The sequence below is a fragment of the Lasiodiplodia theobromae genome (genome assembly GCF_012971845.1).
Source record: "Lasiodiplodia theobromae strain AM2As chromosome Unknown scaffold_36, whole genome shotgun sequence".
Classification (NCBI taxonomy): Eukaryota; Fungi; Ascomycota; class Dothideomycetes; order Botryosphaeriales; family Botryosphaeriaceae; genus Lasiodiplodia; species Lasiodiplodia theobromae.
In genome coordinates, this window is record NW_023336515.1 from 85601 (window position 1) to 111540 (window position 25940).

The 25940-nt window shown below is 52.8% G+C and overlaps 10 protein-coding genes across 10 annotated transcripts; 4 read left to right on the plus strand and 6 right to left on the minus strand.

Annotated features, from left to right (window-relative positions):
• Window positions 1–562: 562 nt before the first annotated feature.
• On the plus strand, window positions 563–1932 carry LTHEOB_10095 (Sarcosine oxidase; the record flags this gene model as incomplete). Its single annotated transcript, XM_035506702.1, has 2 exons — window positions 563–766; window positions 838–1932. 2 exons carry the CDS (start codon window positions 563–565, stop codon window positions 1930–1932), a joined length of 1299 nt encoding a protein of 432 aa, XP_035368133.1.
• A 295-nt stretch (window positions 1933–2227) lies between these two features.
• On the minus strand, window positions 2228–6258 carry LTHEOB_10096 (Zn 2cys6 transcription factor; the record flags this gene model as incomplete). Its single annotated transcript, XM_035506703.1, has 12 exons — window positions 2228–2721; window positions 2778–2961; window positions 3031–3206; window positions 3259–3376; window positions 3479–3532; window positions 3581–4122; window positions 4175–4339; window positions 4396–4511; window positions 4562–4684; window positions 4741–4823; window positions 5013–5077; window positions 5262–6258. The coding sequence occupies 12 exons, from the start codon at window positions 6256–6258 to the stop codon at window positions 2228–2230; spliced, it is 3117 nt and encodes a 1038-aa protein (XP_035368134.1).
• Window positions 6259–6852: 594 nt separating this feature from the next.
• LTHEOB_10097 (Amino acid permease) lies at window positions 6853–8426 on the minus strand (the record flags this gene model as incomplete). Its single annotated transcript, XM_035506704.1, has 4 exons — window positions 6853–7667; window positions 7719–7910; window positions 7959–8220; window positions 8271–8426. 4 exons carry the CDS (start codon window positions 8424–8426, stop codon window positions 6853–6855), a joined length of 1425 nt encoding a protein of 474 aa, XP_035368135.1.
• A 588-nt stretch (window positions 8427–9014) lies between these two features.
• On the minus strand, window positions 9015–10070 carry LTHEOB_10098 (Proline racemase; the record flags this gene model as incomplete). Its single annotated transcript, XM_035506705.1, has 1 exon — window positions 9015–10070. The coding sequence occupies one exon, from the start codon at window positions 10068–10070 to the stop codon at window positions 9015–9017; it is 1056 nt and encodes a 351-aa protein (XP_035368136.1).
• A 367-nt stretch (window positions 10071–10437) lies between these two features.
• LTHEOB_10099 (Gluconate 5-dehydrogenase) lies at window positions 10438–11247 on the plus strand (the record flags this gene model as incomplete). The annotated part of the gene is made up of 1 exon (XM_035506706.1): window positions 10438–11247. One exon carries the CDS (start codon window positions 10438–10440, stop codon window positions 11245–11247), a length of 810 nt encoding a protein of 269 aa, XP_035368137.1.
• A 1298-nt stretch (window positions 11248–12545) lies between these two features.
• On the plus strand, window positions 12546–14679 carry LTHEOB_10100 (uncharacterized protein; the record flags this gene model as incomplete). The annotated part of the gene is made up of 3 exons (XM_035506709.1): window positions 12546–12961; window positions 13016–14442; window positions 14495–14679. The coding sequence occupies 3 exons, from the start codon at window positions 12546–12548 to the stop codon at window positions 14677–14679; spliced, it is 2028 nt and encodes a 675-aa protein (XP_035368138.1).
• A 307-nt stretch (window positions 14680–14986) lies between these two features.
• Window positions 14987–15946, minus strand: LTHEOB_10101 (putative short-chain dehydrogenase; the record flags this gene model as incomplete). The annotated part of the gene is made up of 4 exons (XM_035506710.1): window positions 14987–15062; window positions 15113–15443; window positions 15503–15825; window positions 15888–15946. The coding sequence occupies 4 exons, from the start codon at window positions 15944–15946 to the stop codon at window positions 14987–14989; spliced, it is 789 nt and encodes a 262-aa protein (XP_035368139.1).
• Window positions 15947–16610: 664 nt separating this feature from the next.
• On the minus strand, window positions 16611–17674 carry LTHEOB_10102 (Phytanoyl-CoA dioxygenase; the record flags this gene model as incomplete). Its single annotated transcript, XM_035506711.1, has 3 exons — window positions 16611–16962; window positions 17019–17217; window positions 17467–17674. The coding sequence occupies 3 exons, from the start codon at window positions 17672–17674 to the stop codon at window positions 16611–16613; spliced, it is 759 nt and encodes a 252-aa protein (XP_035368140.1).
• Window positions 17675–21279: 3605 nt separating this feature from the next.
• Window positions 21280–22564, plus strand: LTHEOB_10103 (Oxidoreductase; the record flags this gene model as incomplete). Its single annotated transcript, XM_035506712.1, has 3 exons — window positions 21280–21419; window positions 21480–21533; window positions 21664–22564. 3 exons carry the CDS (start codon window positions 21280–21282, stop codon window positions 22562–22564), a joined length of 1095 nt encoding a protein of 364 aa, XP_035368141.1.
• Window positions 22565–22746: 182 nt separating this feature from the next.
• Window positions 22747–24533, minus strand: LTHEOB_10104 (Cytochrome p450 pisatin; the record flags this gene model as incomplete). Its single annotated transcript, XM_035506713.1, has 6 exons — window positions 22747–22944; window positions 22998–23087; window positions 23439–23831; window positions 23885–23954; window positions 24010–24289; window positions 24341–24533. The coding sequence occupies 6 exons, from the start codon at window positions 24531–24533 to the stop codon at window positions 22747–22749; spliced, it is 1224 nt and encodes a 407-aa protein (XP_035368142.1).
• Window positions 24534–25940: the final 1407 nt, after the last annotated feature.

The window sequence follows — 25940 nt, forward strand, 5'->3', positions numbered from 1 at the left end:
CAGTGTGAAGATGCAGAATTGAAATTACGCACCTTACTCTCAGTGGTTTTGCGAGCCCATGAACTCCAATCCCTGTTGAGAATGATACATGCAGCGTATGACAGAAGCTCGTCGGGTAGGAGTCTGGTTTGGGTCTCGCCGGGTGGGTGCGGCGTGCGGGAATTCTAATTGGCTCTGCCGCTCCAACGTCAGATACCGAATGCTCCGCTGCAGCTCCCGCGGATATGCGTACTATCTTCCACTTTGATATCATGCCGGGGTAGAATCCGGTAATCGGACCCGAATGTGGCGTGAGTGCTGCGGGGTGACTGACTTGGGTAGCATGGAGCGGGGGTGTTTAGTCTCACCGGGACGTCTCCCGAGTTATCTCTGCTTCCCCGCAGCTCAACCCGGGATCTAGTTTCTGATCCCGACTCGCGGGGACCACGCGATATGGTGATCCCGCTGTGGCATGGCGAGCATGCGGCGACCGTGCTGGGAATTCCGGAGTGTGCACTTATATGTCAATGTGCACCCAGTTGCGATAAGGAGTCAGTAATATTCCCGATACGTCATCTTAACCATGGACCGCAACGAGCCTATCATTGTTGTCGGAGCCGGCGCATTCGGCTTATCGACGGTATTCCACCTGTCGCAGGCGGGCTATACCAACATCTCCGTCTTTGAGCAGGACAGCCAGGTCCCTCCCCGCCAATCAGCCGCCAACGACATCAACAAGATCGTGAGAGCTGAATATGAAGATCCGTTCTACACCGAATTGACTGTGGTATGTCCAATGAGTCTTCACTTCCGGATCTTCTGTGATAATCGAAAGATTCACTGACCTCCGGCCTCTAGAAAGCCATTGCCGCGTGGAAAACACCCCTCTTTGCCCCACACTTCCACCAGACCGGCTTCCTGCACTGCGTCTCGGGAGCGGCACCAGACAAGGCGCTGGGCACGCTCAAGCGCTTCCAAGCGGCGGCTGAGAGCCACTCTCGCATCAAAAAGCACCTCGTCCCCATCGACAGCGACAATGACATCCGGCAGCTGTTCTGGCAGTACGAAAACGCGCCGCTGACGGGCTGGCACGGCTACCTGAACCGCTTCGACGGCTACGCGCACTCGGGCGCCGCGCTGCAGGGCATCCACCGCGCAACGGCGGCCCGCGGTGTGCGCTACTTCCTCGGGGCGCGCGTGGCCGAGATCGTGTACGACAGGGACAGCAAGAGGGCGGTCGGCGTGCGCACCGCCGACGGCACCATCCACGCCGCCAAGCGCATCATCGTCGCCTGCGGCGCCGCGGCGGCCAAGCTGGTGCCGGCAGCCGGACGGCAGCTGGGGGTCGTGGCGAAGAGCTGGAGCGTGGCCCACGTGCGGCTGACGGACGACGAGACGTCGGCCCTGCGCGGCATCCCCGTCACCTACGCCCGCGACCTGGGCTTCTTCTTCGAGCCCGACCCGCGCACCAACCTGCTCAAGCTGTGCCCCATGGGCGGCGGCTACGTCAACACCGACCCCCGCTCCGGCGTCTCGCTGGCGCCCACCGTCGAGGACAGCGCCTTCATGCCGCCCGACGACGAGAAGAAGGTCCGCGAGCTCCTGCGCCAGACGCTGCCGGCGCTGGCTGACAGGCCGCTCGTGCAGAAGAGCCTGTGCTGGTTTGCCGACACGAGCGACTCGGATTTCATCATCGATTACGTGCCCGGGACCGACCGGTCCGTGGTGCTGTTGTCCGGGGACTCGGGACATGGCTTCAAGATGTTCCCGATATTCGGGGAGTGGGTGCGGGATCTGTTCGAGGCCCGCGATGGGCGCCAGCCCGTGGCCCAGTGGAGGTGGAAGGAGAAGAAGCCGGAGAAGGATAGTAATTGGGGAGGAGATGTGAGCTGGAGACTTGGAGAGACCAAGGAGTTCTCTGAGATCAGGCCCTCGAGGGAGTCAAAGCTCTGAACAAATAGTCATAGCTCACTTAAATGTCATGTCTTGATGTCCTTGAAAATATTCTGTCACTTGCACGTATTTGACAATGTAAAGTCGCGGCGAGTTGTTCACTGAGAAGACGTGCATGCCATCTTGCCGAGACAGCTGCCTGGACTTTTTCGCCCCGCACATGCAAGAGGTGCCTGGTTGTCACAAGGCTATGGCGTCGCCGCCCATGCTCTCTGAGTTTACAACTACAAGTTCGAAAGTGTAAAAAGGAAACCCAAACAGAAACCTCGCTATGCATTACAAAGGACCCTCCAATCTACCAGATGCTGTGCTCTAGAATTTCATGAGACATCCACTCGTTATCTCCGCTGTCAATCGCATTTACCGTGTCCATAATTTGGGCACCCGCCAAACCACCGTCGAAGCATATTTCATCAAGGATGCCAGAAATGGGAGAAGGTAAAATGTTGCCTCCAACACACTGTGCCGCTGCCTGCTGCATGGAAGCCCCGAGCTGCACTTCGGGCGGCGGGTGACCCTGAAGCGCGTCCTGCTGAGGGTTGAAGGAATTGGACGCGCGACGAGAATGCATCTGCGACAGCTGACAGAGCATGCTGTCTAGCTTCCGCAGCTCGACAATCCGATACTCGGCAACCACATTTCCAGCTCCGGCCATCTCATCGAAGATTGCGTATGCTTTGTCCAGCCACGTCGCACGGTTGCCAACCAGCTGCGGGTCAAGTGAAGGAGCCAGTAGGATGTTTACCGTCGATACAGAGATGGCCTCGAGGTCGAAGGGTAGAAAAGTTTCTGCGGTCAATGGTGAGCCCATCTGTTTTTACCAAGATGTGAATGTCTGAGCTCACCCAACAAATGCTGCGCTCTAACGCAGCTCAGGATGCTGATCATTTGCTGAGAAGAATCCATACACATCTTCGCCAAGTTCAAGGTGGTCTGGGAGGAATGTAGGGTGATCCGGTCTGATCCTGAACTCTCAAAGCGGATCTTCAGGAAACAAAACAATAGTGGCCGTGTTGCAAGAACGATGCACTAAATCAGAAATGTCAACCCTTCACTCTTCTCGAAAACACGAATGCAAAACCACATTGCAACACTTACTTGATGATAGAGTAGATGTAAGTAAGCGTATGTCCGCGAAATTCCGCTGATAGCGTTGCCCAATTGTAGTGGGAATGAATCCCGAAGTTCGTCGGCAAGATGTGCGATGCTGGCGAGGACCTCCTTTGTGCTGAGCAGAAACTTGCTGTTGAGCCGGCCATCGGCCCCGTAGACGCCTGCAATGACTGCGGTTAGACACGGGAAGCGTGGACGATCCGATTTACTCACCCCTGTTGATACGGGCGATAGCCCGAGACAGCTTGATTTGCATGCTGAGGGCTGCAGTCCTCTGGATGGAGCCTGAGAAAGTTGGAAGATCGGGATGAACGTCGTCGTCGTGGATGGACTGAGGAAGACCCATCAAGGATGTCATTTCTCGGTCCAAAACATATGTTGTCCACCAGGCTCTGCGGCATCTTTCGACGTGAGCCTCTCCGAGATGGCGTACTGGCATATCGGTGTGCATGCCATGGCAGAGTGCAATCCTCATGGCTTGTCCAATCTTGGCATTCATTAGATTGGACTATGAGTTTGGGACCTGCAGACTTACATAGTTGTGCGCCGCATCTCGGTAGTCCAAGCACTGGAGGTACAAAGAAATGGAACAGAGAATTTCCGTGGAGACCAACGGCCGTCTCTCCAGTACGATTGTATTCGGTAGCAGTTGGACGGCTTTTACAAAGTAATCGGTACCAGGGGGCCGCTTTCCTTGGTTCCTCTGAGTGGTGAATGCTTTACCAAAAGCAAGGATAATTAAAAAGTGGATGTACCATAGATCGGCCTCGGCAATCTTGTGGGTAGGATCCGAATAGAAGTCGTATAAACTGTCCATAAAGGACATCTCGTCGAACAGATGGAACATTTGTCCACAGTGGAACTTGACAGCATTGATTAGGTAGATGGCGTAGTCGAGTGTTGGTAGGGAAGGAGTCTCCAGATCTGCTGCCGTCCGACGGTCGTTCCAATTCAGGTCGTATGCCGCTCCATCGAAGAGAAGAGTTGTGTTGGGGACGCAGGTCTGGTGTACGTATTGGTGTGTCATGCACAGAAGGCGGCGAGTGAATGACCAATTCGACGAGGTTCCGAGATAGACTAGATTGCCGTCAGATAAGTCAGATTGATAGCAGAGGCAGTAAAGACGTACATGTTCTCCCATCGCTGGCTGCCATGAAAGTGGAAGGGCCGGTGGATAGCGGATTTGTCAAAGTAGAGGCCACGAGATCGGAACGCGAGCCGGAGCGGGTGCTTTGATCATTTACCGGGGCAGCTACAGACTCGTTTGCTCCTTCAGACCCGTCGTCGGAATCGGCTGCAACAGAATTAGCTTTGGTTGATAACATAGACATGGGCGAGATAGAGACAAACCACCGTCGGATGCTCCATCGGGATCTTGGCTGGCACACACGGAGGCGGGGGTGCCACATTCTGCACCACTACGGCGCTTCCAGGCTTCGATCTTGCGCTCCAGGTCAATAATATACCTGGTTGTAGTTAGCAGGTATTGGTCAACATCAGAGTAAAGGCAGGCTACCCTCGGGTGACGAGGATTTTTTGGTCCCGTTCGTCAAAATCGCAGGATAGTTTGCGTTTGCTACAAGCTTCACAGGGCTGCGAGCCGGAGCATTTGATCTTCTGGCGGCGGCATCTCACGCAACTGAGTTCAAAGTTAACTGGATGATTCAGGGCCGGGCCGTTGCGGATGTGACGTACGCGTTGCAGGAGCGTCGCTTTGTAACTCGACCTCTGGCATTTCCTGGGTCCGCTGGACCTTCGGGCATCCTAGACTGCCTGGACTGAGGAGGCATGGCAGCCTGAGTGCAGTTGATGGGGTGACCAAGCGCTGTGGACAAGGCCTCGCTGCTGCCTCTCTCTTCTTATCTCGTGATGTGGATCTGCAGCCGAAATGCGGGGTAAAAACCAGCGGCTTTAGGCCGCATCGGGCCTATCACGGTTGCTACCGAGATAAACCCTCGTCCACGTACTGTCCACGCGGCAGTGCTGATAAAGGAAACGAAATCCGCAAGTGTCCAGATGCTTCTGCTCTGTCCTGTTCTCTGTTGCATTTGTCACAATGGGCGAAAGGGCTCAACGAGTGTCAACGACGTTGGTTGTAGTCATCGATAAGATAACTATTTTTGACTAGTCCTTCCGACATGTTCCTATCAAGCTGGCTGAAACATCTAACGTCTCTACATGAAAATCAACAACCATCTCCTACAACAGAGACCGACCAGCCTGCGAAGCCTGTTCAATCTTTCCGACCTCGGCCATGATCTCCTCAACCGCCTTCTTTGCCGCCGGTCCGACTTCGTCATACGGGGCTCTGGGCTTCAGCTTCTCCACCGCACCTTCAATGCCCGCCAGCCTGGCCGAGTACCGCGCCACGGCGTACTTGGTCGCCGCAATGCCGCTCTTGCACGGGCTCTCGGCCAACGACGTCTTCTTCTGCAGCTTCATGGCCTCCTCGACCCGTCCCTGCTTGTATAGTTCGTAGACCTTCACCGTGGTCCGGGGGAAAACGTTGGCAAAGGCACCGATGCAACCCGCGCTGCCGGCAGCCAGGCCACCGATCAGGAAGTCTGCCTGGCCGCCAAAGGTCGCGAACTCGTCGGGGCTGAAGGTGGCGGCTAGGCGGGTGATCTTAGCGACGGAGCCGCACGTCAGCTTGACGCCAACGACGTTAGAGCGGCCGGACGGGCTGGCGGCGGCGCTGGCGCGCACGATGGCCGTGATGGTCTCCGAGTCGATGTCGACGCCGTTGCAGACGCCCGGGAAGTTGTAGACGACGACGGGCAGCGGCGCCTTGGCCGCGACCTCGGCGAAGAAGGTCTTGACGACGCCCATGGTCGTCGCCTTGCCGAAGTAGGCGGGCGGCAGCACGAGCAGGTAGTCGGCGCCCGCGTCCTTGGCGTCGCGCGCCAGCTCGAGCGTCTGCTTGGTCGAGTGCGCGCCCACGCCCGCCATCAGCGGGTACCCGGGTCCCACAGCCGCCCGCGCCGCCCGGATCACTTGCGCCCGCTCCTCGCGCGTCAGCAGGAACGCCTCGGAGTTGGTGCCGAGCACCACGATGCCCGTCAGCCCAGACTGCGCTAGGTACGCAAAGTACCGCGACTGCGCCGCCAGGTCGACCGTGTCGCTTGCGTGGTCGAAGAAGGTGACCGCCGGGCACCACACGCCTGCTGGCGGGACGTGTGGGAGAGAGGATGACGAGGCGGTTCTGGATCCCATGGTGGGCGGATTGTTGGAGGATGGAATGGACAGAATAATCGCGGGAATGGGGCAAAGGACTTCAGGGCAAGCTGCGCTTCACAACGATCTGTTCCGCAGGCTTCTTCATTCTCTACTTATTTGTTACGGGGACTGAGAACCCTGCTGCAAAGGGAGTTGGAGTCCATCAGAGCCATGTACGCGGATCGAGTGCCGTGACGACGACCGGGAAAGGTCAAGACGACAGATGATTGGTAGGATTTCATATTCGCGTGGCTTTGATAAGCCGGCACACTCACCGTAGCGGCCAATCAGCGCTCGCACTAGTCATCTGTTGCCCATATCAGGCAAGTAAAGGTCGGATGCAGTCCCGTAGCACTTTGTGGGGAACGCGGGGGTTACCGCACATGAAATCCGGGCGTGGAGAACAGTTACCAGCCACCGTTCATCTACCGAAGCATTGCTGCGTCCTACGTCATATTTTATGGGTGTGTGCCAGCGGATCTGCTAGCAGGTCAAGTGGGGCTGGCGCCCTTCTAAATTAGACATCATCCAAGCAACAAACACCCTCGGTAAGGCCACAATCTTATATATTGAACTACTTCTACCCACCGACTACACCGAGTTTGAATTGTCGGCACAGGACCATGCCGCTGAGCCGCCTGACGCTTTGTAGTCGGCCACGATACCCACAATGGCACCGTATGTACCGGCCACCATCAGAAAAGTTCCAGACGCAATGACAAAGACGCACCAGCAAACCATAAGAGTCCACTTGGTAGACGCCCCCGTCTTACGTTTGCCCCAGTTGTCGTAGAGCCACATGCAGCCCATGGGCTGGAAGCACATGAGCGTTCCGAGAAGGGCCCCGACAAGCGCAACGAGGCCGTAGAAGACGGGGATGGCGCTGGCTATGATGTACGCGATCATTGCAACACTGAACGTGCAGCCAAGCCAGGTAGCCCAGTGGATGATGGAATTCTCAGTGAGGTGGTGGGACCCGCGGAGAATGCGGACGAAGGCATACTTGGCCGGGTAGTGTGTCATGAGCGTCGTGGTGACGATCAATCCGGGCAGAGCCAACCCATAGCACACCTTCTTCATAACCACTCCAGCCGAGCCCAATGCTGGTGATGCAACGTATGATCCGCAGTAGTAGTAGACGACGGTGCCGATGGCGATATAGATCGACGTCACGCACGTCTGGCAGATCATCAACGAGCGAGTGTAGTACCGAGGATCGCGCATCTCCGACGCGATGGAGAAAAAGGCGGGCGTTCCGGCGTAAGCGAAGATGAGCGACGCCAGAGCTGACGTAGCTTCAGCGAAGGTCGGGTTGCCGAAAAGTTTATAGTCAGACGCCCATTCACCTCCCTGCGGCGCTGCGTCGGGGCGATCTTGAACTCCGACAGCCACGGTAAGGGCGAATACTAGCAACCATCAGGTCAATCCACGGAGAACAGCAGAATTCAGAGCCTTACTCGAAGTCACAATGCCAGCCAAGCCGATCCATGCCAGCCACGTAATGCGTCCGAGCGTCTGAATGCTACCGCAAATGAATCCCACAATGGCAGAAACTGCAACAAAGACGGCCGTGCAGGTACCGTGCGTTGAAAGGGCATTCAGGCCGATTGAAATGCTGAGCATGCCAGATCCGGAACAGCAAATCCACCCTGTGAAACGTCAGAGGCAGTCTCTTCCCGCGTTTCCACTCTACTCACAAAGTGCAAATGCAATTGCAAAAACCTCACGACCAATCCGGCCAAACAGCAACCCACCAACATCGTCGATGCTGTAGACCTGCCCGTGGCGCAATTTGAAAACGCCAATCATATAGCCCGACCAGGTGGTGATGGTGGCGATGGTACACAAGCAAATGATGCCGGGGATGAGGCCGAGTGCGTCAAAAACGGCCGGGATGGACAGGACGCCCAAACCAACCTGCGTCTTCATCATGAGAGCAATTGCCCCCAACCATCCAACCTGTGCTTCGTTAGCAATCATACGACCAAAGGAGACTTGGATTTGCGCACGTTGCGGTAGTTCGGGCCCCGTTCCGTAATATCACCGAAAACTGCATCTTCTTGGACAGGGTTTGCTTCATTCTCCTCTTTCTTAATCGACGAGGGCCGCAGAGCAACCTCCGGGTCGAGCTCTCTCTTCTCGTATGTCTGTGACATATTGATCATGCGCTGGAAACGTTCCTGCAAAGGACAAACGGTTGAGGTGAAGGAATCGTTAGACCCGGCCGCTTATAACTCCCCAGGTCTTGGCCCGCTATCTAGGATGGGTCTCCTGGTGGCTCGTGCTACAGCCCCGGAAACCGGCTTTTTAGGTTAAGGCCCTATGTCATACCCCGCGTGCCTTCAGCTCCATCCTATTTAGATTAGTCGCCCGACATTGCACGAGTGGGGTAGGGCGCCTCATATACGCCACCGGGATGCTTCCCGAAACTGCGGCCCAAAAGCCCGAGCGCTGCTATCTGAGATATTTGTTTAAGACAACAAAGCCTTTCCACATTGATAAGCTTGCGAACACTTTGATAGGACTCAGCACAGAATACACTCATCAATGGCATGATACATATCTTTGCGACGTGGGCTGCGATAGCATTATCATACTAATCTTAGCATACGAATGGTCTATCAGTGCCATCTCCATACAACTTGACAGACGTAAACGATGCGCTATCAGATTACGACGCAGAAGCCACATTGATGTCAAGTCATGATCTATTCGTTTTCGGCCATCTGGCCGTGCTAGACTAAGCCTCCATCCTACGCCTGCCCGTCGTGGCCCGGAATATGCCAGTGGTCTCCAACCCGGTATCCCACGGGAAAGGGGTCAGTAGGATCAAGCGTAGACTGCCTGAAGCCCGTGAGCCAGGCTCTTCCCTTCACTCTGGGATGCACGGCGTTGAACTCCCCAACCTTAGTTGTGCCGCGAATCTGACAAATGAATTCTGTTCCAATGATGCTTCGGTGCCGGAACGTCTCTCCCTCCTTCAACTGACCCCTAGCATGGAGAACTGCCATGCGGGCGCAGGTGCCAGTTCCACAGGGGCTCCTGTCAAGTCTGCCTGGCGAGACAATGACGGTGTTGATCGCAGTCTTGCTGTTTTCTGGGCCGTCCTCCAATGGCTCGGTGAATTCAAGGACCGTGACGCCGCGGATATCCGGGTTTTCTGGGTGGACCGGTGTGTACGCGTCCTGGACCGCACGCTTGATCTTCTCGCCAACTCGCACAAGATCGGCTCCGCACTCGTTACGAATAGCAAGGCCGACGGACGGTGCGTCGACAAGCACGTAATGCATGCCGCCCCAAGCAATATCGACAGACACTGTGCCCAAGCCAGGGACTTCGACCTTGAGATCCAGGACGTGCACAAAGGATGGCACATTGTCGAATGCAACGGCCTTGCACTTTCCACCTTCGCAATCCGCCGTAACGCCGATGAGCCCAGCCGCAGTATCCAAGCTGAGCCGCGTTGTTGGCTCCTTCATCTCCACCATTCCCGTCTCGAGAAGGACGGTAGTTGTCGCAATTGTATTGGCACCGGACATTGGAGGATACTCGTCGCTCTCCATGGTCAGGAATGCTGCGTCGGCTCGAGGATCGCAAGGGGCTAGAATCAAGTTCATGCACTGCGAGGATCGTCCACGAGGCTCCTGCATTAGCAGCTGGCGCGTATCGTCTGCTTTGTCGCGGAAGTAGACCAGCTTCTCGTACATGCTGGAGCAACCAGTCGGGTCCAATACGCCACCGACAACGACATCCCCAATCTCACCCTCGGCATGGACACCGACTATCGAGATTGAACGAGGGGCTGGCATTGTAAAGTCTGGAAGTGGAGTCTTGGAGAAAGTCAGGCCAATTGGATCGTAAAGAAGGGTTTCGTGTATCGATCAACAGCAAAGGATGCAGAGCAGCTCAAGTGATCCTCTATATTTCTTGGGGGGCACCCGAGCAATGGTGATGGTGTCGGATGTGTCATCCGTTAACCGGAAAGACCGACCGAGCGGTTATGTGCCGACCGATAACTGGACTCGGGTGATCCGATTATTGGCGAGACCACGGATCGGAACGGCCGAGATCAGAACGCCTCGGAATCGGATGTGGGGACCGAAACTTGAGCTGTATATCTAATGACGAGTTTCATTACGTGGACAATCATTTGACCAGACTCATTCACATACCATAATGGCACACGAGACTACGAGATCCAGAGAAACAGAAACCCCTCAGACCCGTACTTTGCAGGGCAAGGTCGCCATTGTCACGGGCGGCTCTCGCGGCATCGGCAGGGGTATAGCTCTCGAGCTCGCCAACCGCGGTGCCAATGTCCTCATCACATACGCAAATTCCAAGGCTCAAGCAGAGGAGGTTACCCGCGAGATTCGGGCACTCGGAGTTGATTCCATTGCGGTTGCTGCCGCGGGAACGGACCGAACAGCACCCCAAGCCATCGTCAAAGCTGTTGCCGACAAATGGGGAACCATCGACATTATCGTCAACAACGCAGCCACCGGAGGCGAGTTCGGACTACTTGAAACGACGACCGAACTTTTCGAGACACAAACCACCGTCAACCTTTGGTTCCCGCTTTTCCTCATCAAAGAGGCGGTCCCCTACTTCGGACCTGCGCCGAGAATCGTCAACATGTCCAGCATATATGCGAGGAGTGGCCATTCCGGGTGTTTGGTCTATTCAGCCTGTAAGGGAGCTATGGAGAGTGCTACTCGGTCGCTGGCCCGGGAGCTCGGGCACAAGTACAACGCTACGGTCAACTGCGTTAATCCGGGCCCTGTGAACACTGATTTGTGGGCCAAGGCAGTGGAAACTCCAGAAGCTCAGAAGTTCTGGGAAGCAGCCATTCAGGACACGCCTGCGGCTCCTAGAGTCGCAGAGGTGGATGATGTGGCACAAATAATTGCTTTCCTATGTGAGGAAAGAAGCCGCTGGACGACGGGGAGCGTGGTGAATGCAAACGGCGGTATGCTGTTCGTGTAGCCTAGATCTTATATCTAAATTTATGAAGACCAAAATTGAGTTTTGGGAGTTTTCTTGGGGAGAAAGACTATATAGTGCCTACGTATACGTGCTATTGGACCCGTGTGGTAGTGCAAGTGGTGGAGTAGTGGTGGTTCAATGGATACCAGACGGTGTTGAAGGTGAAAATTCATAAGCAGTGAGATACAAGTCTCAAATTGACTGTAGATATTCTGAATATACATCGTTGCGTTAGCTTCATGTGTGTATATCGGTAGAAGCGTTCGAAAATTGTAGCTAGTCTTCGTGGTAGAGAGGAATCTGGTTGACACGCGGACTGCATAACTAGATAAAACGCCGTTTATTTCAAAGGTCTGACTTGTAATTTGAAGTACTGTGCCCACATAACTGTCAAATATATATCACAATGCACACGATTATTGCCCTTTCGTATTCAAGACCAATTACTGGATTGCTGAGCACTATTGGTTCCATGTTGCTTCTACCTTCTCTGGAACATGATTGACATCTCCTGACATGGTCAATCATCCTGATTGCTTGGCAGTTCGGTATCCTTCTATGACTTTTTTATATTTTCATTCGGAGGTGCTTAAGGATCAAATTCCATCACTTTGAGGAAACCAGCGTTAAGCAAGTTACTCGAACGAACCCCATTTGCGCTCACATATGGTTAAGTCACAATGCTATAGTACTCCACTATTGAGCAAAGCTTTGAGAGTGGGTGGGCCTGGAAATTCCAGCTTATTGCATGATAGTACAGTTGCCTTTTCTTTCTCTTGGCGGTCCCGCCGCTGTATGAAGAGTGTTCGTCGAAAAAGAAACGTTTCCGCAGCTAACGTAGCCGGGCAGAGTTCTGAAGTTCAAAAACCTATACTCAGCAATATGAGCCTTGAATATGGACCATTTGTTGCGGGGAGTTCCTATCGGCGGGCGGCTCGGGTCGATGCGCTCTAGCCGAGTCACAGAGTTGAGAGTATTTCTACTTTTGGAAATTTACCCCACTTCTTCAAATTACCACACAACGTTGGGATTCCTTCCTTTTAAAGTGATTGAACCAGCATTGATAAGAGCGTTATCATATGGTGGCCAGCCGTACCACTATTTTCAGTAGTCGGTGCTCTTGACTGCAAAATTGGGAGACACTCCGAACTGGTGTTCTGCATTTGTTCCGCATGATAGGTGGATATAAGATGCATGGTCTTTCGGGCTATGACAGTTACTGTGAAAACTACCTACTGGTTGTACCTTTGACTACACTACTTCGGATTGCATAAACATTTGCTTTTGTTACGTCAAAGATGGGAAGACACGCTCAGCAACACCCTCTCGATCCTCTCTCCAATGTCGAAGTCCGCCATACGGTTCAAATTCTCCAGCAGCATCTGAAGCTATCCTCAAATGGACAGATTCGCTTCAAGACGATCGATCTTGCTGAACCTCCCAAGAAACTCGTGCTCGACTACTTTGACAGCCAGCAGCATACACAAACGCCGCCACGACCAGATCGGAAGGCACGAGTCTACTACCACGCGAAGGGATCGCAGCTTCTTGGCAAAGCAATCGTCAATATCTCTTCCGGGACGGTTGAGGAAAATGCGGAGCTGCCTGATGTGCAGGGCCCGGTTGACTGGGATGAGTATGAACGGGTACACAAGGCGTGCACTTCGCACCCTGCCGTAGTAGCCGAGGTTGAGAAGCTCAAGCTTCCTCCAGGGTTGGTACCTCTAGTACTCCAGGGCTGAGAGAAAAACTAACGACTGAGTTGTAGCGCCAAGGTAACGAACGACCCTTGGGCATACGGCACCGATGACCCTCACGAGCGTCGGCGGTTTTTCCAATGCTACATGTACATCGCCCTCAATGACGACCCGGAAGCAAATTACTACTCTATCCCAGCTCCACTGGCTCCCGTGTTCGACGCTCATACCCTGGAGCTGGTCCGCATAGAGAAACTCCCGCTCGGCGACGGGAAAGAAGTCGACGACGAAACCCAGCCGTGGCAGCCTGTCAAGCCGGTTGAGTATAGCGCACGCTTGCTTGGGGAGCAAGCGTTCAGAAAAGATCTCAAGCCGCTGCAGGTCATCCAACCAGATGGGCCCTCCTTCTCGATCGATGGGCGGCGCGTTGCCTGGCAAAAGTGGACATTCCACCTGGGATGGACTATCCGCGAGGGCCCTGTTCTGCATGACGTACGGTACGATGGGCGTCCTCTATTTTACCGCGTGTCAATGAGCGAAATGACGGTGCCATATGGTGACCCCCGGGCCCCGTATCACCGCAAGCAGGCTTTTGATCTCGGCGATTCAGGTTTCGGGTTGACCTCGAATGCTCTTGTCCTGGGCTGCGATTGTTTGGGGCACATCGCGTACTTCGACGGGATCAGGGTGACGGGTGTTGGCGAGCCCGTCGAAATCCCCAATGCCGTCTGCATGCATGAGGTTGATCAGGGAATCGGCTGGAAACACACAAACTGGCACACTGGCGCCGCGTCGGTCGTGCGTGACCGTCAACTCGTCATTCAATGCACGGCTACTGTGGCCAACTACGAGTATATCCTGGCTTTCGTGCTGGACCAGGCCGCGAACCTCCACGTCGAGGTTCGCGCTACAGGAATAGTGTCGACGATGCCCATAAGACAAGGGCAGCATTCACCATGGGGGACCACAGTAGCCCCAGGAGTGCTAGCCACCAACCACCAACACTTGTTCAATGTGCGCATTGATCCATTCCTTGACGGGGTGCGCAACAGCATTGTGTACGACGACTGCATCCCCATCCACCCCGACCCACAGCTCGATCCGTATGGTTGCGCATTCCGTGTGCACACGACGCCTGTCACCAGGCCTGGGGGCTACGACCTTGATCTAACCAAGTCACGGACCTTCAGGATCATCAACCCCTCCCGCGTGAACAGTGTTTCAGGGAAACCCGTAGGGTACAAGTTGCACCCTTGCCCGAGTCAAATGCTCATGATGCCGCCGCATACATTCAATTATCGGAGAGGAATATTTGCCTCCAAACCCATCTGGGTGACGCGATACCAAGACGGCGAGTTGTGGGCTGCGGGAGAGTTTACGAACCAGAGCCGAGAGGACACCGGCCTGGCCGTGTACGCTGCCAGGAACGAAAATGTAGAGAACGAGGATGTCGTCTTGTGGCACACATTTGGCGTCACGCACGTTACGCGACCTGAGGGTATGTCTATCTCACGTTGTTTGGAAGTATTGATGCCGCTAACTGCATGCAGATTTCCCAGTAATGCCGGCTGAGAAGTTCAGCGTGTCGTTGAAGCCGACCAGCTTCTTTGAGCAGAACCCGTCGAACGACGTACCGCGCTCAGAGCAGAAACTCAACAGGTCGACCCTCTATACTCATGAGAATGCTGCAGAGGGCTGTTGCAATGATGCATCAGACGTGGGATCCAAGCTGTGATAGATTCGATGAGATGTTGTTGGTCGGTTAGTTTATGCGATTGAATTTATTGTGTTCAGATAACAAGACAATTCTTGATATTTCTGTGTGAAATGTTCATGATCCGAATTAATGGGCGTTCTTGTAGGACAGAACGAGCGAAATTTCTCTTCAAATTATTTGTTCTCTTGCTATGATAAGAGGTAGGTTTCTTAGTTAGATTATGCGGCATAATGCACAGTTGAACAACAAGCAACGAGTTGTTGAGTCATGGCTCGAAAGGAGAAAAGACCGCAGTTCCAATCCACAATCTATGGAGCATCTGACACTAGAAGAACAAAAGCCCTCCACTTGCGCTAACAACACTTCCGGTTACCCACCGGCTCTCCTCGGAGCATAGGAAGCTGCGTACTTGTTAGAACAATGGCCCTGTTTTACTTTTCAGCAGACTTACCTGACGAGCGGTACAATATCTGCGACCTCACCCATCCTTGCCTCGGCAGGAGTACTATCAATCAGTGGCTTCAAGGCATCAATGAACTCCTGTGAGCTGGCGTAGTACATTTCTGTGGCGACGGGTCCAGGGTTCACGCAGTTTACGGTAATGCCGCGGGATTGCCCCAGCTCCGTCGCCCACACTCGCGCCAGTGCCTCTGTTCCCACTTTACTAGCCGCGTAGATACTTTGCTGGGGAACCCCCATCCTGGCCGACACGGATGAAATGATAACAATTCTGCCACCACGTGGCATGTGCGGGAGCGCAATCTGCGTCAAGAACACGGGTGCTGCCGCAATCGTTAGAGATAAGATCGCACAAATGGAGCTGTAGAACTGAGCGGCGTACCTTTCAAGTTCAGATCTATTTGCATGTCGAAGAAGTCTTCGTCAAGATCCACCAGATAGCGGTCGTCGCCGTTCCCGGCGTTGTGGACAAGCATATCGATGTGCTTGGAGGGGCTCAGCGCCAGTGCCGCGTCCACCAGCCTCTGGCGATCTGCCGCAACAGCCACGTCTGCGCGTACTGCGAGGGCTCGTGCTCCCAGTTTCATCGACTCGATGGCTTGGACTATGCTCTCGGCGGCGGCGCCGGATTTTTCGCTCGTATAGTTGACCACGACATTGGCACCGCGCCGACCAAGATCCAGCGCAATGCCTGCACCAATACCCCTGTCCCATACAAGTTCAGTTGGATGCATGAACACTGCAAGAACAATTTCTTCTTGCTATACCTTGAAGATCCAGTCACAATCGCCGTCTTTCCCGTAAGATTGGCTGAAAGCGAGGGCATTGGGGTGCCGTTGGAAACAGGGTTTGTCGCATCTCCTGAGGAAGGCATGTTTGTTCGGCGCAGGTAATTTCAGTTTTGACTCACAATGGTGTAGTGCAGATGCAGCGAGACCTTCACCGATTAAATAGCTACTTACTTGATTCATGGATTCAACCCGGGGAAGGCTTCGTCCCGATTGTAACGTCATAAGCTTGCTGATATCTCATATCTATTCCGGTAGCTCTCTCCTCTCCAAATGTCGCATAGCTGGCATTACTTCCGTTTTAGGCTCAAGTGCCAATCGCGGTGCCGAGGTGCAGATACGTGGGGCAGCTCTTCGGGCTTCCCCGCAACTTACTGCGGTCGGAGGGGCCATCTCTCATTAGCGTAATTCCGACGTAAATCATCGCTTTTCCGGTATTTACACAGCTTTCTACTGGCTATTTGCCCTTCCCAAGTCCAGTAGTCCCCTTATCGTTGTGGAACCGCAAGCAAAAGATGCCCGTTTGACGTAGAATGCCAAGATCAAAGCACTACATTCCATCTGTCATCTGAGCAGCTCACATGCAATACAACTTCGTGGGGAAACGTGAGCATGCATTTATCAATTGACTCAATTTGCTATCATAGATGAGAATTGCTGACGAGCGTCGACACGATCCAATCAGCATTGGGAGATAAACGCTCAGAAGTCCTTCGGCGCGGTCCCCTTCAGCAACTCCGGGTTTAGCGCATAGATAGGATCAAGCTGTTCCAGATAGCCGCAAGCCGGCTCGCTCATGGAATAGCCGATGAATTCCTGAATTGGCCGGTCGTAACCCTTGACCACGTCCTTCGGAACCGCAAGAAATTGGTTCTCCTCTTGCCGCAAGTAGCCGCGCACTACAAAGGTGGAGAAGAGCATCCGCCTCTGATCCTTGGTGACGTTGTCGCCGCCACCGTGATACGCGGACGCCAGCATGATGAATGCGTCCCCCTTCTCCATGTCGGCAAAGATGCATTGATCCACTCGCGGTGGCGTGTCGCGGTCGGTGCCCCTTGAAAATAGTGGTGAGTAATTGCGACCCAGAGAGCTTTCGTGAACGTGACTTACCAAAGATGGCTACGAGGAATGAATTGCGTTCCACCGTTCTCCTTTGTAACCCGCGACCCGGCCACGAAGAGTCCCACAGCCGTCTCACGGTTTCGATCACGCTCGTCGTCCCACTCATCGATCTCCGTATGGTGATTGTGGCTGATGTAGTCATCCCGATGCAGAGGCTGCGCCTTTCCTCCCGGCCCGATTCTCATCGCTGTGCATGAGTGAACGTAGGGCTTTGACACGGACTCCTTCTTCGTATCACCCCACCAGAACCAGCTCCGAGTGGTGAGAAAGTGCGCGCAAACCGCCTGGTAGAGAGGATGCATCAATTGCGTCTTGGTGTAAGTCGGGCTTCTGGCTATCAAGGATGGTGCACGCTGCGTCTCCTCTAACGTGGTGGTACAAGATCATTACATGAGCAAGCATTTTTCGCGCATGCTGATGGAGGCTCGAGACTCACTTGGGAAGAAAGCGCCCTCCCATTCGACGTCAGCATCGAGTCGTTCTTTGACGTCCTCGCAAGCCTTGTCGACATCCTCTTCAGAGACCAAATTTTTGACGAAGACCCCACCGTCGCGCTTGAGAAGATACAAAATGTCCTCGAGAGGGGCGTCCGCAGGCACCTTCTGGACTTCTGGTCCGTACTTTTCAATGCGGGCTGCTGGCATATTCGGTTCGAAACGTGTGTACAGTAATGTGTGAAGTGGTTAGAATACGCCATCTTTCGGAGCGTTCAGTGTCGCATTATATGTACAGAAGTCATTTGGTCTGCCACGGGAAAGGAAAAGTGGATGTCAAAGCGGAGATCTGGGGAGACGCTGTTCCACGTGCATTGGTAGTGGGGCTGGATTAGATAGGAACTACAACACACTCCTATGGAAGGAGTACCTGAACAGGCACTAGAATACGCTGTCGGCACGACTGAGTGCAAGAGATGCTCGATTAGGAACAAGAACGCACTGTTTCCACACCTTCCAGGAAGAGCATACCAACCAATGTCCCCGAATGCACGAGCCCCTCTTCCAAGCACACCCCACAGGCTTGGCAACTGCGTCATTCGGTGGATCTCGGATGTGTCCTCTGCCAAGAAATCTCATCTACCCACACACTTTATCTTGAGTTTCATCGCAAGCTTGCATTTTGATTTGCTTGATACCAAAATGGGAACTGAATTGACTTTTTGTTATCGACCTTTCACGATGGCAGGAGGATATTCAGAGTAAGATACCACATTAGGTACCCATTGCATGATAAGGGTGGTATCGGACAGATACTATCTCCGAAGTATGCAATGCGTTATTCTGCGAACCCCGCAGTGCAAGGCCTTGATAACTGCGACGCGATAATGCACTCAAATTACTTTTAAAGAGGCTCGCCATAGAGCCTTAAAGCAAACAACCACGGAAAATCCATTCAGACTATTCTCACAATGCTGCCACAACAGTCGATCGAACATTCACCCCCGAAGAAACCGTCATGCGATGTGCAAGGCGAATTATGCGGTAGCATCATTGAAGGCTCTGTTCATGATTTCGCGAATCTAAATGATGATGAGATACTCAGAGCAAATGGGCATGAGGCTGCCATGCCCCGGCAGTTCAAATGGATCTCTGCTTTGGGGCTTGGCTTCTCCATCACGAATTCTTGGGTTGGGTACTTGGTAAGCACTTCCATGATCTGTCGTAGAGAGCGGGTACTAAATCATTCATCTTCAGAGTGTCTTCGGCCAGAACCTAGTCTACGGAGGACCCCAAGTCTGCATATTTGGTCTCCTCGTTGCGTTCGTAGTACAGTCCATCGTAACTCTGGGGTTGAGTGAGTTGGCCTCCGCATTTCCAGTAAGTTTTCAAGACAGGAAAGATTTATGAACAAGCTTCATTGACTCCAACCGTAGACGAGCGGCGGACAATACCATTTTTGCTATGTTTTGAGCCCAGATAAAAACAAGCGTTTCGCTGCATACGTCATCGGCTGGATGTCTACCATATCATGGTGTATTGTGACGTATGGGGTTTCTCACATTACAAGTCTTTGCTTTTACTAACGCTGTGGAAGCTGCTCTGGAATTTCCCTCGCTGCAACGTCTCTACTCGGGATGATCGCCTTTTGGGAACCGACCTTCGCAATTTCCCAGTGGCAAATTTATTTAATGTACTCTGCGGTGGCTCTAATCACGAGTGAGCAATAACTTGTCCCTCCAAAGTTAGTTCTGAATCTGATTAACTTATTATCCAGTCGCCCCTGTGTTTTTGACATCAAGGCACATGTCGTGGATTCTTCAGATATCCCTCTATACCTCGCTACTGGGGTTCGTTGTTTTCTTGATTGTTACGCTGGCAATGCGACAACAGACACAGCCAGCATCATTCATCATCCAACCGGGTCTAGGCACAAGTGGGTGGGATTCAGGAACAGCTTGGCTACTGGGCATTACAAATGCCATGTACGCTTTCGGCGGAACTGACGGAGGTAATCCCAGGCCTCTTTCCTCATTGAAACTGTATGTTGCTAACTGAACAAGCCATTCACATCAGTGAAGAGATATTACATCCAGGAAAACATGTTCCCCAAGTGATGTGCATGACTATGGCAATAGGGCTTTGCACTTGCTTCCCCCTCGTACTGGTCTTGATGTTCGGTATGAGTGATCTGACGGCTGTCAACAACTCTGCGTTGCCGAGCATCGAGATAGTCTACCAGGTGTACGTCAGTGCAATTCGTAGTATCATGATAATACTGACAGTGAGGCAGGATCGGTAATAGATACGTGACCATGTTTCTGTTCGTTTGGCTTTTGGTGGTCTATGTTAGTAAGTTTTACCTTTTTCTCGCTACACGTTTCGTCTTGATTAACTTTACGTACAGTCTGTCTTCCTGCACAGTGGGTGACATGTGGTAGAATGACGTGGGCTTTTGCCCGAGATGTATGTGAAATAATGTGATGAAACTGTAGTGGTATATGGCTAACACATCTATGACCTACCGTAGGGCGGGCTTCCATATTCCGCTTACTTCTCTGTTGTAGATGCTCGATTCGGCTTCCCCATTCGAACCACTGTCGCTGCCTTTATTTTCGTCATTTTATATGGACTTCTGTACCTGGCTTCCACGACGGCATTCAACTCCATTGTTACCTCGGCCGTGCTGTTCTTGAACATCACTTATGTGGTACCCCAAGGGATCCTTCTCTCCAGAGGCCGGAAAAATGCCCTTCCATCTCGTTACCTCAACTTGGGCTGGGTTGGTTATTTTTGTAATATCTTTTCTGTTCTCTGGATCGTAGTTCTCGGAGCCTTCATCTGCTTCCCACCTGTTTTACCTGTGACTGTTGGGTCTATGAATTACACAAGCGTTGTACTCGTGGGTCTTTTTGCTATGATTATTGGGGCATGGTTCAGGTTCGGGAAACATGAATTTGAAGGTCCCCATATTAGTCCAACCTTGCAGTCGTAGAAATATCATCACGGTCTGCTTTACTTCTGGCAGATGGCGTTTAAATTAGTCACACCTGGGTGGGTCCGTGCAATGATAATAAGCTACCCCTTGGCGGACATTCTTCTCTGGTAATTGTGAGATCAAAAAGAACAACAATAACATTTGAGGCTACCTTACTATAATCTGCCAATTCTTGAAGCTTCGCTCTCGTTCATCAACCATACATGCCGCCAGAAGCACTTCCAACTCCAGTGGCACAAATGGCAAAGGCTGTCAAAATGGGGCATGTTGGATTCATTACCAAGCTACAGGCTCGTACCGCATAGGCTGAGGCATGGTATCCTCCGTGAGAGCCAAACCAGGCCTGCCAAGCAAAGACGTGCTGTTTTATGAGAGCTATGCTGACGGTAGCGTTGCGCCAACAGAGTAGTGTAAGTGCAAGATCCACCTCGATATGGCATAACGGCGATAGACTTAAGACAGCTGTACATCTTCACCAACACTGAGAAAGGGTGGATTTGTCTATCGGGACGTATAAAGTATAGATGGTGTCTGTGCTATCCCCGCTAAATCCGAGTCCACGACCGTCCATGCCGTTCAACGGAGTCTCCGTTGCGGAGACCTTAACGCCGTAAGTCATCTTATCTCCGGTACCAACAACATAAGCCCTAATGCAGAAGGAATTCCAAGTGAGCGACACACATCCTAAAGGACGAATGATGCGGAAGAGCATCGATATGTAGAGTAGATAAATCTTCATGTCTCCTTCGTCTCAAGAAATCTCGAACCACCGATACATACTGTTTCCTGCAGGATTGCGTGAGAAAGCGACCTAATCATGGCTGAACCTGCTAATATTGCTGCTTTCCTCATGGCTGAGAAGGCGTACCCGCTGGAAGTCCGGGAATCTCCCTACCCCACGCCTGTCAAGGACGAAGTAGTGATCAAAACAGCTGCAATCGCCATCAATCCTGTCGAGTAATTCAGGTCCTCCCCTTTTACTCCAAGAATACCAGACCTCTAATATACCACGTGTAGCTGGATTGTGCAAGCTACGGCTGTGATTCCCTTTCCATACCCTTGGATTCTCGGGTAAGTCAACTACAAATGCCTACCTACCTCCACTTCCTTCCCCTTTCCTGGTGGTCTTTACCCTCGCCCCCCCCATCTTACCATTCGTTCCCGCTCACAACGCCACGGTGCATCGCTAACCCCTCCGCAGCCGCGACTGCGCCGGCACCATCGTCGCCATCGGCCCCGCCCAAACCACCCACCGCGTCGGCGACCGCGTCCTCGGTCTCGCCGTCGGCTTCGCCACCAAAGACCCCTCCTGCAGCGCCTTCCAGGCTTACGTAAAGCTCTCGCCACCCCTAGTCACGAAGATACCGCCGGCGATCTCCTTCGTCGACGCAGCGGTGCTGCCGCTCGGCACGGCGACGGCGGCCGCGGGCCTTTTTGAAGACTACCTGCTGGGGCTGCGGCTGCCATCGTCATCGCCGCCATCGCGTGGGTTAGAGGCTGAGACGGGCGTGGCGGAGAGCGAGCGCGAGGCGGCGGCGGTGGTGGTGTGGGGCGCGGCGAGCAGCGTGGGCAGCTGCGCCGTTCAGCTCGCGGTGCAGGCTGGCTACGTCGTGCTCGCGACGGCGTCGCCGGCGAACTTTGCGTATGCACGGGATGAGCTGGGCGCCACGGCTGTGTTCGACTACAAGATCGCGGGCGTTGTCGAAGAGATTGTGCGGGTTGTGGAGGCGGGCCGGTACAGGCTCGCCGGAGTGTTTGATGCGGTGGGTGGGGGCGGCGCGGTCGAGAAGTGCGTCGAGATTGCGGCCATGGTACGCAAGGGGAGCAGGCTGGTGTGCACAGTGAGGCCGCTACCGGACGAGTTGAGCCAGAAGTTGCCCGAGGGTGTGCAGTGCGGGCAAGTCATGGCGAGTGAGATTAGGAATACGCCTGTTGGCCCTGCCGTGTTTGAGCAATTTTTGCCGAAGGCTCTGAAGGACGGTCGATTCAAGTGCTTGCCCGGACCAGAAGTTGTTGGAGAGGGGCTGCACAGCTTGCAAAAAGGGTTGGATGAATTGAAAGCAGGGGTTTCGGCGAAGAAGCTGGTAATCGTCATGCCGTAGCGTCGAATAGCTGGACCAATTTTCTACAATCACAGTACCAAAATCATGTTGTAGGCATAAAGTAGCTATGGAATAAAACAGACGGGATCATGTAATGACTGCGTAGGATTCGCCTAATTTGGACCAGGAACGCTAGAGCACGATCGACGATGCAGATAGTCGACAGCAGTATGCAACTATACTCATAAGTTGGTAGTATCCCGAACCTTAGCCGTGACCCTGATGTTCTGCTGTTTCACAAACCAAACATTGTGCGTGGTCGGCTCTTGATTCGGGTCCACCAGAGAAAGATCAAAGTGTCGAACCAGATGCGGAATCACCTTCGAGATCTCCATAAGAGCAATGTTCTTCCCTATGCAAGTTCTTGAGCCGTGACCGAACTATTCGACGAATTAGAACTTGCTTCCGACTTTGGATTCAAATAGTATCTTACCGGCAGCCAGTACCTGTCCAGAGCTTGTTGTGCTTCCTTGCTGACTAGCCAGCGCTCTGGTCTGAATTTGTGCGCATCTTGGCCGAATACCTGTTTATTGTAATGCGCAACCCATGTGTTGACGCCTACGACTGTCTGTCCGCTCTTTTCAGTATGCATAACAACACAACACGAGAAATGCGGTGCATACCCCTTCCGGAAAGAAATGACCCGAGATTGTAGCTCCTCCTTTTGGAACTACTCGGCTGAGGGGAAGACCTGTGGCAGGATGTATCCTCAAGGCTTCTTTGATGACGGCCTGTAGATATGGCATATCTTGTGAATCGGCAAATGTGATTGCCTTATCAATTCCCCTTCTTGAATACATTTCGTCGACCTCCGCTCGCAGCTTTCAATACACCGTGTCAGTACATCATTGGTCCAAAATAACTTGGTACGCACCTTGGCCAAGGCATGCTGGTTCTTGAGAAGGCACCACATGATACTTGTCAGGCTGATGCTTGACGTATCGCTTCCAGCAAACACATTCATCATGCAAATGCTTAGGATGTCAGTTTCCGAAAGCTTCTGTGGCTGCTCCTGATGGATCCGCAAAGCCTTTCCCAAGAAAGTCTCGCCCTCCACGTTTTTCTTGTAAGATTGCACCTGCTCCGTGGCGAATTTGGCCACTTGCTGGAAACCGTTTGCGCCAAGCATGTTGACGATCTTGAAAATGACCGGATGCGTCTCGGGGAAGACACCGACGCGCGCCGAATACAATAGAAAATTGTCCAGCCCGTCGATGATATTTAGTGCATCATTACCGGCATCAAGAAAGCCAAAACGCTTCGAGACCTTTCGCAAGTGTCAGCCCAGTAGCTTCGATGCTCTCGAGGAACTTGACGTACCGATATCTCCCCGATCGTGTCAAAAGCGAAACATTGAAGCCACCACTGCAGGTCAAATGTTGCCCCAGATCTTGAGAGGATCAGCAATTCATGATTTTGTGGAGTTTCAGGGCTGCAATACATACCGCGAAAATTCCTTCAGTCTGTCCACTAAAAAGTCCACGCAGTGATCTACCGCTTGTTCCATCGTCACCAACGTCGACATTGAGTACAGCGACGCAAATTTCCGTCTTTCGACCGCATGAGACTTTGGATTCGAATCTGAAAATATGTTTGCCTGGTGCGGAACGCCGCTGGCCGAGTACCAAGGGCCTTTGATGAAGGCTGTTCCGTGCCCGTAAAGGATTTTCATGGCTTCAGGGTCGTCGATTGAGTACTCGTTTGGCGCGATGCGGACAACGGGCCCTAACTGGATCAGCCATTGGACTTTACCGAACTGGATATCCTCCTACATACCGTGCTTTTGATGCAGATCGATGTTCGTCCATGGAAATGTCCCGGTCCAGACTTCTTTGAAATACCAAAGCCGCGTAAAACGGGCCAGAAAGTGCCCAGGTACTGAGCGGAGAGGGGATCTTATAGCTTGAAGGAACTTGTTGGCCAGCCATATTCCCAGCGTTAAGAAGATAAGGTAAGTTGTAAGTCCCATGCTTCCCGGCAAGCTTATTTTCAATTAAGGAGCGATGCGAGATAGAGTCCGACAAGACCGCTCCTGCGAGTCTTCGAGAATTGGATTCTATTTTGAGAAGAAAGGATTAAGCTTATTATAGTTGGACTGACGTCGCGTCTATTCGGTTCATTGACTCCGGAGTCCGAGCGTAAAGGGTATGGTCGAGAAAAGAGCATCCGGCCCGGACCTTAAAGGAGACAGCGACCAGTGAACGCTACGGCATTTCATTGATTGTTTCATCGTGCAGAATTTACGAGGAAGATCTCTCCCACTCCACCTGCGATCGACCTCTGATGCCTGCTTTGTGCGGGGTATTTCTGTTTTCGGCCCATCATGTAAATCCGACTCGGCCGAAACTTGTTCACCAAAACTACCCATGATGTGCTTCAATTAGCAAATCAAACTCCCCTTACAGTCGGCGATACTCTAGTAATTTCGTTCTTGCATGCTCATTCCACCCGATGTAGTATACATTGCGAGGAGACTTAAAAGATCGTCTAGAGGCCGTACTCAGAATTCCACCTCCACCGTAAGTACGGAGTATCGGCACTCCCCCGCTCTACCGCCTATATTCTCCAGTAAAAGACTCGGAAGATGCACACTTCCGAGCCGGATGCATTACTGGATAACCAATGATACAAGCTAACATAGGGATGAGCTTGAGGATGACGTCGTGCTGCAGTACAGTCTACACGAGCAAAAATGTAAAGGTGGCAGAAAAAGAAAGGCCAGCAAGTGAAGGCACGGGCCAATACTAAACCCACTCACCTCCACTTCTTTTTAATACCGACATGACCAGCAGGTACTGGAGCAGACACCCCCTCACTACTAAAGACGGGCACGTGAAACCCGACACTATTAGTAAATCGCACCACCCATTCGAAGAATTCTCGAGTTTGAAACTCAAAGCAAATAGAGACCGTGGCGCACGTGTCTTTGAAGATACTGCTATGTGAAACCAAGGAATGACGCTCGAGCCAGCACTATTGAGACAGCGCTAGCTGGTACAACCGAGGATGGCGCAGGTAGTGCGGCAGCGGGCGTGCGGAGATCCGGAGAGGTTGAGCGCAGGTGGCCTTACCGACGCGATGAGTCTCCTATTAGATACCAACATTTTCCCCCGCTTTTTGTCCGAGAATATGGGCCCACTGTGCAAGGAACGTCCTACAGACTTTGCTGCTATGGAAGGATTCAAAAGAGACCTAAGGCGGAGGGTCGGCTATATTGCAAACTTTGTGCGGTCGTCAATAAGTTGGCTGAAAGTTCGAAGATATGCACGCCTGCTGCATGGTGGGATGTGAAAGTGATGAGAATAAATCTGTCCCATTCAAGGTCATTGCACAGGAACCTGACAGAATATGCCCCAAATTGGTTCTAAATTCATGA